The sequence below is a fragment of the Pistacia vera genome, unplaced genomic scaffold (assembly GCF_008641045.1).
Source record: "Pistacia vera cultivar Batoury unplaced genomic scaffold, PisVer_v2 Contig100, whole genome shotgun sequence".
NCBI classification, from domain to species: Eukaryota; Viridiplantae; Streptophyta; class Magnoliopsida; order Sapindales; family Anacardiaceae; genus Pistacia; species Pistacia vera.
This window is the reverse complement of record NW_022195028.1, coordinates 709,434-722,224: the sequence shown is the minus strand read 5'-3', so window position 1 is coordinate 722,224 and position 12,791 is coordinate 709,434. Positions and strand designations below refer to the sequence as shown.

Below are 12,791 nucleotides of genomic sequence, written 5' to 3'. Positions count from 1 at the left end.
ACTCTCGGAACTAAAATTTTAAAAATAAATTTGTAATCCATTCTTTTCATAAATTTAAAGATCATTCAATATATCTGTCCAACACAATTTTAATTTATTTATACATGATTTAAAGAAAAAAAAAAATAGAAGGTAAATAAATATCGTAAGCTATGTGACAAATTAAAGTATTACCGAGGACTTTCACATGAACTTTTAACAAAAAGCTTTTGTTTTCATGATGTTCTTTGCAGGTTATGATCTATTGATTTTGCATTAGTTACAAGATTTTTTTTTTTTTTTTTTTTATAGAAAGAAGAAATTTGATGATGAATTTAATAAAAAATTAATTTGTAAAATTACTGCGGTAGAGTGCACTTAAAAAATGGGGTGTTGAGAGCACTTTTAAAGGTTGCATATTAAATTCTACAAAATATCTGTTGTATAATAACTATATAAATGTGTAGCAACAGATCAACAACTTCAACTTTCATAAAAGAAAAATTTTGAACATGTAAAATTAGAATTAAAAGTGAGAATATTACTTACCAGGGACATTTTCTTCAGAGAATGTTATGTAAAGGAACCCAAGTTGTCACTCCAATCAACCCTGAAACGATATTAACAAGCTTTTCCATTCAAGTAAAGAAGGTTGAATAAAAATAATTAACAGAGAGGTCTACCTTCATCGAGTCATCCCTAATTGCTAATAATCTGTCAAATTGAACAAAATTGAATATAATTTTTGTTGAGAACACTTTTCGGTCTTGATCATTAGCTACAACTTCAACCATGAAAGAAGCAGCCAAATTGGATCATTGCTTTGTTGTGATCTCTTTCAAATCCGGACAAATTGAATGACTGATGAAATTGGCTAGCTTTTGCTTTCCACATCAATTATATTCACCGCGAAGCCAAGAAAGCCAGGCGGAGACTCCCCATTAGGCAATCTTGGCTTTTGAATATCAAGCCTCCTTTGTGGATCATCAGCTACAAACTCACCAGCAAAAGGTTTGGAGAAAGAAAAAAATTTAGAATGTCTGCAGATACAAGTCCATATAATTAAGGAAAGCAGAAGTCGAATTGATGCCTCAAGTTTTCAAGACATATGACAACAAACCAGTCATGTGTAGTCCTCCCAATTGAAGCACCAAGCCCATGAAGACCAGAACTTTTAATAATGCAGCCCTCTTTATCGTATGTTTCTAGAGCCTTAACACCTTCATAAGTCTTGCAAACAATTGTGAACATAGTGTCCATTCCTAAGTACTCAGAGAAAAGCCTGCACTCCAAAGAAGATGAAAAATATGTCAAGCATGGGGTATTAGTGAAAACATTTAGCTTTTTCACACTTTCCGGCAATACAAAAGCTAGAAATTAAACATGAATTCTAACCATTAACCGTCTCTGCAACAATGTACAACATAACCTCACTCACCACTCAGGAGCAAACAACACTACAACAACATGCAAGCTTTAAGGATGAATCTACTGGCAACAAATTCAATGGATTAGATATTTGGCTGTAGAAAATCATGTAATATAACAAATTCTTGGCCATTGCAAAACTTATAAAGGTCATTATTGATGGGAAACAACAAAATCAGTTAATTATAAATAAGAAAAAGCAACCAGAAACAAGCCAATACAAAAGGACAGCATCGCCAGAGAAAGATGAAGCAAAAGATAGAATACATGATCAATCAACCTGCTAAGATTTTCATCCACAACTTTGCGAAGTGAAGCAACAATACCAAGAAAATCCTTGGTTGGTTGAAGATGTGATGCCTGAGAGCCATGACGTGTTTTCAACTTACAAAAAATGCCTCCAGCAGATTTTTCATGCTGGAGAATCTACCCTGCTGTTTCCTCCTCACTTTAAAGGTTGAAATGGTCCTCATTATCAGTCTTAGGTCCCCTTGAAGAATGATACTTGCCAAGAATAACTGACAGAAAGCTTATCAGAAAAAAACAAATACAGAAACAATGATCAAAGTGTGTCATACAAAACTAAAACGAATCAAAACCTCAAAATACTTCAAAATTTGAAGTCAATGAAAGATTTTCTCCAAGTAAACAGATTTCACCTGAAGTCCAGGATCCCTTTTGCCTTCCTTTTTTTGATGCATAAACTGTGTGACTAAGTTTACCATCTAGATTTTCAGTAAAACATTATATAGTAGTTACATTTAAGGGTGCCGTTTCAAGAATCTTTTTTTATCACTAACAACCATTCCCAGGTGAAAAGTGCTTGATCTAATATTTATACAATACAATGGTTATAGTACGTCAACCAAAACCCTATCCAAATTGTCAAATCTATTCTTATGAATCTGGGCACCACCCATTTGATCTAGCTGCTAGATTGCAAGGTTTATCATACAAAATATTTGCCTTGACATTTTCTTCTGCAAATTTCAAGATGGAGTTGATATACATTGATTCATGTACTGGATTAAAATAATAAATATACCTTGTGATTCAAGTACAGAGTCATCTAACTTGTTGCTTTGGGACTTCAAAAGTTTTATGTGGTCCTCATGCAGCCTGATTTTCAAGCCTAGCATTTTTAGATCATCTTGAAGTCTCTACAACGATTAGGATAGAGCAAAGCATATGTCATTTGATCATTCTATTTTAAAGTTGGACATACTATTAAGAAAACTGATAAACCTACGGTGCATAAGGTGTACACCCTTAAGGGGCGTAATAGACAGTAAGGAGGTTGTTACGGTGTAGGGTCCACAAATCACAGGTGTAAAGTGATATGAGTCTGTTAGGAGAATAAGAATTGTGTGAGTAAGGGTAATTAAGGAAAGGGTTTAGTATATAAATAGAATGAGTCTTAGTAGTAGAGAAAATAGAATTTTGAGTGGTAAAACAGTGGAGGTTCCTGGCTCCTCGAAATGCTAGGATTTATGGCTACAGATACTCTTCATTCCATTTTCATCTGATTCCATTTGTTTCCTATTATCTGATTAATATAAATATATTGGAGGTCATTTAGATTGTCTGTTTCTTGCATTATTGTTGCTGTGGTTTGGTTGTGTGTTGGGTTTGCTTGCAGGTGAACCTATCAATTGGTATCAGAGCCAGGTTGGGGAATGGTTAAATCCAAAATGGAGAATAGAATGGATAATGTAGAGAAGGAGATAAAGACAGTAAACGAAGACATAAGTACGTTAAAGATTGACATGGGTAGTGTTAAGGAATATTTGACAGAAATGCGTGAATTAATGCGCATGAGAGAAGAAAGAGATGGAAGAAGAGGCCGAGAGAAATCTCCTTCATCAACGGAGAACTAGAACTCAGGTGAAGATATGGATCAAGATCGAGATAATAATGGGAAAGAGGAGAAAAAGAACATACGCAAACTGGAGTTGCCAATCTTTAATGGAGAAGATCCGTTTGGGTGGTCCTTCAGAGCAGATCGTTACTTCACCGTCAACCATTATCAGGAGACATAGATGGTAGAAGCAAAAGCAGTTTGCATGGAGAGGAGAGCTCTGAGCTGGTATCAATGGGTTGAATCCATAACACTATTTCAGTCGTGGGAAGCATTCAAAACAGCACTGATTGATCGATTTCGCCCACATTTAAAGGATTTGCTTATGAGGCCTTAGCAGCCTTGAAACAAGAAGGGACAGTGACAGAGTACAGAGAACAGTTCGAAGCTAATGCGACACCATTGAAAGAGCTAGGAGAAGATTTGTTAAAAGGGATTTTTGCAAATGGGTTGAAGGAGGAAATTAAAGCAGAAATAAGATTAAATCAACCAAATTCATTGTTTGGGTTGATAGACCAGGCCCACAGGGTTGAAGAAAGGAATAGGCCCAAAACATTTAAAACTCAAATGGGTAGAAGGGAGTCTTATTCACGGGTCAGCCCAAACCTGGAGGCTTCACGTGCAAATTGGTGGAACTCTAGTGCAAAACCACCAGATCCCATTCAGTTTTCGTCAAACTCCAGCAAGGTTCCTGAGCGAAGGGAGAAATCCATTAAGTCTGTGGGGTCCAGCAACAGGAACGACAACTTCTGACGACTCTCCGATGCTGAAATACGATATAAAAAAGAGCGTGGGTTGTGCTATGAAAAGTTTGGCCCTAACCACAGGTGTAAGAACAGATCTCTGCAGGTGTTGCTACTCCTGGATGACGAAGATACAACCCCATCGAAAATCGAGACAGAAACTGACAATGAGCCCAACAGTGAAGGTAAATATTTAGCACTTTCGATGAACTCCATCGTGGGTATCTCTTCGGGAAAAACTCAGAAGTTAAAGGGGCATATTGGGGATGAGAGTGTGGTGGTATTGGTTGATAGTGGGGCTTCCCACAATTTCATTTCCCATGAGATTGTACAGAATCTAGGGCTGAAGGTGGATAAGGGAAAACGCTTTGGAGTAATGGTTGGGAATGGATGTACCATTCAGGGGAGGGAATTTGTAAGGCAATTAGGCTGAAACTCCAAGGGCTTGAGATCCAGTAGGAATTTTTTCCGTTTGAATTAGGAGGTGCAGAGTTGTGTTGGGAATTACATGGTTGAGTAGTTTGGGAGATGTAAGTGCTAATTGGAAGAGGCTAACTATGGAATTTGACTGGGAAGGAGAAAGGGTAAAGTTGTGAAGGGATCCTTTACTGGTGAAGACTGAAGTTTCTCTGAAGACTATGGTCAGATCCTTACAATCTGCAGGAACTGGCTACGTAGTGGAGTTTGGAGCCATAGGTTTGAAAGAGGATTCAGTACAGGAGGAAACTGATCCCAAAATATTAGAGGTGATAGAACATTACCACCAATTGTTTGACCAGAATCTTAAACTACCTCCCCATAGGGTCCACGACCATGCCATAGAACTCCAACCAGGTTCCAAACCCCCAAATATCATGCCATTCAAATACCCGTACTTTTAGAAGAACAAAATTGAAAAGCTAGTTGGGGAAATGTTGACTGCCGGAATTATTCAACCTAGCATTAGCCCGTATGCCAGCCTTGTCCTATTAGTCAAAAAGAAAGATGGAAGTTGGCGATTTTGTGTAGATTACAGGGCATTAAATGACATTATGATACCTGACAAATTCCCAATTCCGACCATCGAGGAGTTACTGGATGAGCTGGCCGGTGCGACAATTTTCACAAAACTGGATTTAAAATCAAGGTACCACCAAATCAAGGTGCAAGAGGTTGATGTACCAAATACAGCCTTTTGAACTCATGAGGGGCATTACGAGTTCCTTGTTATGCCTTTCGGTCTCACTAATGCCCCTTCAACCTTCCAAGCCTTAATGAACTCAGTATTTAGAACCGTCCTACGCAAATTCATCCTGGTTTTCTTTGATGATATCCTTATCTATAGCCTTAGTATCTCCACCCACATCCAGCATTTACAACTAACATTTCAAATTTTGCAGAAACATGAGTTGGTTGTTAACAAGAATAAGTGTTCGTTTGGGCAATCTAAGCTAGAGTATTTAGGCCACCTGGTATCAGAAAGGGGAGTGGAGACAGATCCGAAGAAGATTGAGGCCATGGTCTCTTGGCCATGAGCACTACATGTTAAGGGCTTGAGAGGGTTTCTGGGGCTGACTGGTTATTATAGGAGATTTGTACAAGAGTATGGTTCCATCGCACAGCCCCTCACTCAGCTGCTGAAAAATGATTCTTTCACTTGGAATGAATCGACCCAATTGGCTTTTGATAGGCTCAAAGAAGCAATGACTACTGTTCCGGTGTTGGCAGTTCCAGATTTCACACTTCCGTTTGAGATTCAGACAGACGCATCAGGTAAAGGACTTGGGGCTGTTTTGGTGCAACAGTCTCGCCTCATAGCCTTCCTTAGCAAGGCCTTCTCGCCTACAGCCAAGCTCAAATCGGTCTACGAGCGAGAATTGATGGCCATTGTCTTTGCGGTCAAGAAGTGGAGTCACTATCTGCTCGGTGGGAAGTTCATAATAAAGACTGATCAATGCAGCCTCCAATTTTTAACGGACCAGAGAGCCAAAACCCCTGAACAACACAAGTGGATTTCCAAACTCATGGGTTTTACCTTTGAAATTCAGTATTATCCGGGGTCTTCGAACAGAGTGGCAGACGCTCTTTCAAGAAGAGAAAACGAGACTAAGTTGGCAAACCTTACGATTTTATCTGCGGTACAATTTTCTGAGTATGAGAACATGGCTACAGAGGCACAAACAGATCCGAAACTACGGGTAATCATACAGGACCTTCTCCTTGATTCTTCTAGTCGACCCAACTATCAACTCCGCACGGGGCTGCCTATTCTATAAGAACAGGCTGGTAATTCCAAACGGGTCTAGGTTTGTTTCAACATTACTAGCTGAGTTCCATCAGAGTCCTAGTGGAGGCCACTCAGGTTTCTTCAAAATGTATAAGAGAGTCTCTTCGGTGGTATATTGGGAGGGTATTCGGGGAGATATTCAACGCTTTATCAAGGCTACACCACATATCAACTAAATAAGCAGTCATCATTAAATCCAGTCGGACTCCTACAGCCCTTACCTATTCCGAATCAGGTTTTTTGAGGATATCTCTATGGATTTTATCGAGGGATTACCACGTTCGAAGGGAGTGGATACCATTTTTGTGGTGGTTGACCGACTTACTAAATACAGTCATTTTTTTAGTCTTGGTCACCCCTACAACGCAAAAGTAGGATGTGGCTGCCATATTTGTTAAAGTGGTGGTCAAGCTCCAAGGTTTTCCAAATTCCATTGTTTCTGACAGAGACAAACTTTTTATGAGTCGATTTTGGCAAGAATTGTTCAAGGCTACTGGTACCGTCCTAAAGTTTTGTTCGGCTTACCATCCACAGACCGATGGACAAACGGAGGTGGTCAATAGGTGCCTCGAGGCTTATCTTCGCTGTTTCTGCAGTTCTCAGCCACGACAGTGGCCTATGTGGCTTACATGGGCCGAATTCTGGTACAACACCACTTATCACGGCTCCATCCGGTTGACCCCCTTTAAGGCCCTCTATGGAAGAGATCCCCCCACACTTTTTAAATTTACAGATTGCCCATCAGCCGTGGAAGATGTAAATGTACAAATGCATGAGAGGAACTCCATGTTAAAGGAGCTTAAGGATAATTTAGCTTCGGCTCAAGCTCACATGAAGAAAAATGCAGACCATCATAGGCGAGACGATTGCTTCTAGCCTGGTGACTCAGTTTTTCTGAAGCTATAGCCCTACAGGTTTAAATCTCTAGCTTGGAAGATGAATGAAAAACTCAGCCCCCGTTTCTATGGTCCTTACACTGTTTTGGAACGAATTGGACCAGTGGCTTATAAACTGGATCTGCCCCCAGGACTCGAATTCATCATGTCTTCCATATTTCTCAGCTCAAGAGGAGCTTACATCAATCGGTGCCTATCCAACCCCTACCGGAATCCCTCTCTGAAGACCTGGAATTAATGGTCCAGCCTACCATTGTCCTATATGTGCGCACTCTACTGAATGGCTCTAAGGAGGTCCTCATGAAATGGCAGGATTTACCTGAGTTTGAAGCCACCTGGGAACCGTATGAAGTGATTAAAACACAATTTCCTCAGTTTCACCTTGAGGATAAGGGGACTTTCAAGGGGGGGTATTGATAAACCTACGGTGCATAAGGTGTACACCCTTAAAGGGTGTAATAGGCAGTAAGGAGGTTGTTACGGTGTAGGGTCCACAAATCACAGGTGTAAAGTGATATGAGTCTATTGATACGAGTCTATTAGGAGAATAAGAATTGTGTAAGGACAATTATGGAAAGGGTTTAGTATGTAAATAGAATGAGTCTTAGTAGCAGAGAAAATAGAATTTTGAGTGGTAAAACAGTGGAGGTTCCTGGCTCCTCGAAATGCTAGGATTTATGGCTACAGATACTCTTCATTCCATTTTCATCTGATTCCATTTTGTTTCCTATTATCTGATGAATATAAATATATTGGAGGTCATTCAGATTGTTTGTTTCTTGCATTATTGTTGTTGTGGTTTGGTTGTGTGTTGGGTTTGCTTGCAAGTTAACCTATCAAAAACATATAAAACATAAAATTAGAACATACTAAAATATAATGCATCTAGCTATATCCTTAGTCAAAAGTGTAAAACAAAATATGCTTTTTCTTTTAGAAAGAAAGTAAAATAAAATTGTAAACTAGTTCCAAGGTATTTTTTTTTTCCAAACAACCTGAGAATGGTAAAAGATAGCTTCTGCTTGTGGATTTTCTCCATTTTGCGTTCCAACTACAGAAGTTTCCTTTTGATCAACTTGCACTGATGCTGATGAAAGTTGGATAGACAAAGCATTTGTTTGAATTGACAGCTGCAAATGAGAGGGACAATCATGGCTTTGCAAATATCAATTTACAGTAAAAACATTACAGATGGAAATTACTGGTACATACACAGGATTTGACTTTCTCCTAGACTCTGCCGCATATTTTCCATCCAAAACAAAGCAACAAGAAGAAAACCAGAAAACAGGAAAATATAACAGGCGAGGTAGTTCTTGTTTTATTACATTTCAACATTAGTTTGCAATAATGTATGAATCATTCAAAGATGCACTAGTCTAAAACACATCCCCAAAGATGCCCTCTTCCAAAAAGAGAACTATATCAACTTTAAAAAAAAAAAAAAAACTGTGGTTTTGCAATCAGGGAATAGCTGGTCTACATCCAAACAAAAAGATGCTACCACTTTTCAGTACTACCAAGACTTCAAGAATGCAACCAAAAAAAAAAAGTGATATTTTCAACATCATAAATTATAATAAAAATTGGGATTGTCAAAATTATATTTGTATTTTTTTAGCTTAAAATTATTTGCTACTAGCATTGGTATAGGAAGGTAAAAACTTCCAACATTTACAATATTCACAAAAGAGTTCTTCACATCAAAAAGCTTTTATACGTCCTTCACTAGCTAGACTTACATAGAAGCATCACAGAAAAAAATTTAAAAGAAAACTCATTAAAGTAACTTCATATCACAAAAACCTCAATTTCTCACTGAAAGGACTAACACGCTTGACATAATAATTCAGGAACTTGACCACGCAACATTCATGAGCAAAGAACAAAAAAAAGATCTCCGCGAATAGCCAGAACAATTTGCAATCAAGCATTGAACTTCTAAGCAAGATGTATTATCAATATCAGACAATTTATTAGTAAAAACTTGTAACTTCCTAGTTTCTCGAACATCATAAAACAACTTCCAACAATAATTCTAGCCAACAATTAAGTTATTTTAGCAGGTTGAAACTCTATGGGTTGTAAAAGAGACCTTGGAATCAAATCTCGCCCACAACAGGGTTCCATGGGCTTTATTTATATTTAAAAGTTTTTTTCCTTGAAAAATAAAAAATCCAAGCATTTACAAATCCAGTACTCCTTTTTTTTTTTTTTTAACTTTTCTATAAATGTTGTGGGTTTCAGAAAAAGCAAATGCCCAAATTAAACAATACTCTAGCTTGTTCTATGTAGTTAAAAAAACTCCAACACTTAATCTCTATGTTCTCAGCATTCTAAAATTTTCCTTTGATAAAATTAAAGATTGTAACATTTAACTTTTCAAGATCAATCAAATTATCCACAAGAAGCAAAATCTAAAGATTGTTCCTAGAGATGGTTAAATTAAAAAGTCAAATGTTTTTCCTTCTTAGCTAGACAAATAAAACCAAAAGCTACAAAGTAATGAGTGACTAAGAATTTTCCATCAACCAATGTCTGGACCCTTGAAATTACAATACACAACTAAAATATGAGATAACCAGAACTAGATAGCACTAAGCTTTTAATATGTTACTGTTTCACAAGACTAATATTAGGCTTTAGTAATAAAAGAATATCATTTTCTTTTTCTTCCTTGCAAGTAAATATCCAAAACAAAAAAATGCAGTTAGATAAAGAGACATACCACTTATTCCACAACTAGCCGTTACTTTCAAGAGGCCACTAAGGTCAACACATCCATAATTGTCCACCTATGTTTACAAACTTTTTTAGGACATTCAAATCATGTAACAGACAAAAATGGTAAACTCCAAATGCAATAGAACCTCAAAGCACAATTATAGTATTAGTTTATCATGCATAAGATGTCAGATAAACAATAACAATAGACTGATGCACATCATATTGTCGTATAAGGGAACAAGAATTTGATTAACTCTATGAACTTTTGAACATTACTTATTTAGACATACATACTTTCAAATGGCCCTTTAGGGTGTCTTTGTTACATTATATTGCACAGCATTAAAACTTTAATATTACATGGCCCAGTTCTAAAGACATGTATCGACCTCACAATACAATCCATGTATATCTATGCAAAATTGACAACCTAATGCCTTTCATTAGAGTAGGACGAAGTTTGTATTGGTAACATTAGTATTGACAATTAACTGTCTTTTGTCATAGTGGGATGGAGATGTAAACTCTAAGATATGTGTATCAACCTTATAATACATGCACTATTTATGTAGGATTTACAAAACAACAGAGAATCGAATTTATAGTAGAATGTGTCTGAATTTATAGTTCACACTTTGCTGTCTTTCATAAGAGTAAGATAAAGATGCAAACTCTAGACCCATGTATCTACCCCATAATAGATGCACTATTTAAGTACGACTTACGCAATGACAATGAATGGACCTACGACAGAACTATGAATCTAAATTCACACTTCACACTTTAAGAGTCTCCTCTTTTTAACCAGTGAATGAACCTACGACAAAACCATGAGTCTAAATTTTATAGTTCATAGTTTAAGAAACTCTTCTTTTTAACCAGTGAAAAACAGATGAAGAACAAGTCAAGAGCATGGAGCAACTTAGGAAAGTGAAAGTGCAATAAACATGTAGGCAGAAATGTTGGCTCCTATGGCAAAGATAATTAGGCAAAGAGATTTGGTGGAACTTACATGTTTTAAGCAGTCAACTACTATTTTAATCACATCATTTAGATAAAGCAGATTGATTGTGTGTATTAATATATTTGTCCGCTACGCGTGTAGGGAGCTAATCTGTCATAAAATCAATAAACAAACCATCACAAGTTTCATATAATTGAACAACACTATCATTATCTAACCAATTAAAGACAAGTGTGCACGAGTGAGTGTTTTCCTGCCTTGACGAGCAGTCTATCCTTTTGCTTATCCTAAACACAATGATCATGATTAATTAATCACATTGTGGGTTGTAAAAGACTTAATTAAAGTTTCATGGCACGGCCTTTGCCTTGCACAGAAACTATGACAAATTCTTCATTTGATTCACCAATAATTAGAGTTAAAAAGAAGTTGGTGGGTCTGCTCTTAAAAGCCCTTGTGGGGCTCGTCAACTTGAATCAATTTTATATGACAAGTGTGAGTTAATAAGACTATATAGGAAGCTTACAAGGTGGTTATATGGAGTGGCTCTCAGGAGGCTGTAGCTGGAAGCTGTAAACCAGTTGTTGAAATTTTTGGCTTAATGGCATAAGCAAGAGTAATTTCTGCTGGGGTTGAGTCTGGAACTTCATTGTGGAAGGGTACTTCAAACAAAAGGGATTGGTACAGGCACACTTCATATTCTTTACAGTAATAGACTTGTAAAACATGGCAAATCATCATCCATAAAATAGTTAATAAGCTGCAAAGTTAGAATGAATTTATTTAAACTTCTTTCGCATGCCATCTTAATGCTATTATAGTCTGCATAGCCGAATATCAATTTGATCTTAGAACATAGAAATTTCGGTGTTACATGTGTTTGATATTTTTAACTTTAAATTGACTATACTATGCAAATGATGTTTCAATCAACCCATTTACACTTCAGACCCTAGATCTAGATCTTTGCTGTTATTCTCATTCAAACAGCAAGTCCATCAAAACCTTTAATATGTCCAATGAGTGAACAACATACATTGAGAACCTTAGTGAGGACCCTGCAATTTTGAGCCACGAGCCTGCAGTGTTACAATGGGGCTGCGAGCCTAAACCAGGTTGTATTTATGGTTACTAAAACACCCTTAATTCCCCTGGTGTCGATATTGAAGGCTATGCAATTAAACTAGACAGCAATCACACGGTTTTACTTGTCATAAAGCAGTTCAATACAAACAATTTTTGACTTGTGGAGGCAATTTGAATAATAGAGCACAGAAAAGTGGCATACCTTACAACTAATTCTACCTGTTGAAGCTGATGGAGAGAGTCTCCTAAAGTGAAGTCTTGTTGATCCTTCTGGACTAAGATTTCCATCCAAGGGATCAACAGCCACAGAGTTTTCAGGTTCAACATCGAAGCTGAATTTACTACGTGCTTCCTGCATTTGTAGTCATAAAGCAGAGAATTATAAGGTCAAAAACAAATGAAAAAGTTGAAGCCTTTAGTGACACAGACTATCTGTACCTTTGAGAAAGGGTATTCCTCAGGCAAAGAAAATTTAATACTAAGGTTGCCTTCATTGGACACACCACCATCAACAACAATGGTCTGAGTGTCAGCAAATGACCGACTCCTGAGGCCTTTTGGCAATTTGGATTTGGGTGCAGGAGGCTGAACTCCTTTTAGCTCTAAAGTAAGAAGTTCAGGCTCTTTCTTGTTCAAGTCTAGGTATCTTATGACACTATTGTTTGCATTAGCTATGAGAAGCTTTCCTGAAAATTGAACAAGAAACACTTTTAATAAGTACTTATGATAATTTATGCAAAGACACAGCAAGTTACAATCAGTTACAACTTCCAAGTCAATTTTGATAACTGTTTGCAGCTAATGAAACAGAGAAGATTGTAACACCGTTTTCTGCTTATATAAT

At 37.2% G+C, this 12,791-nt stretch overlaps 1 protein-coding gene across 1 annotated transcript; it reads right to left on the bottom strand.

Moving 5' to 3' along the window:
* Window positions 1-571: 571 nt before the first annotated feature.
* On the bottom strand, window positions 572-12,305 carry LOC116127785 (protein DEFECTIVE IN MERISTEM SILENCING 3-like). The gene is given in 7 exon segments (XM_031413475.1): window positions 572-589; window positions 663-990; window positions 1,068-1,261; window positions 1,688-1,925; window positions 2,453-2,567; window positions 8,166-8,300; window positions 12,150-12,305. Coding segments are annotated over 6 exon segments (975 nt in total). The 3' UTR covers window positions 572-589; window positions 663-853.
* Window positions 12,306-12,791: the final 486 nt, after the last annotated feature.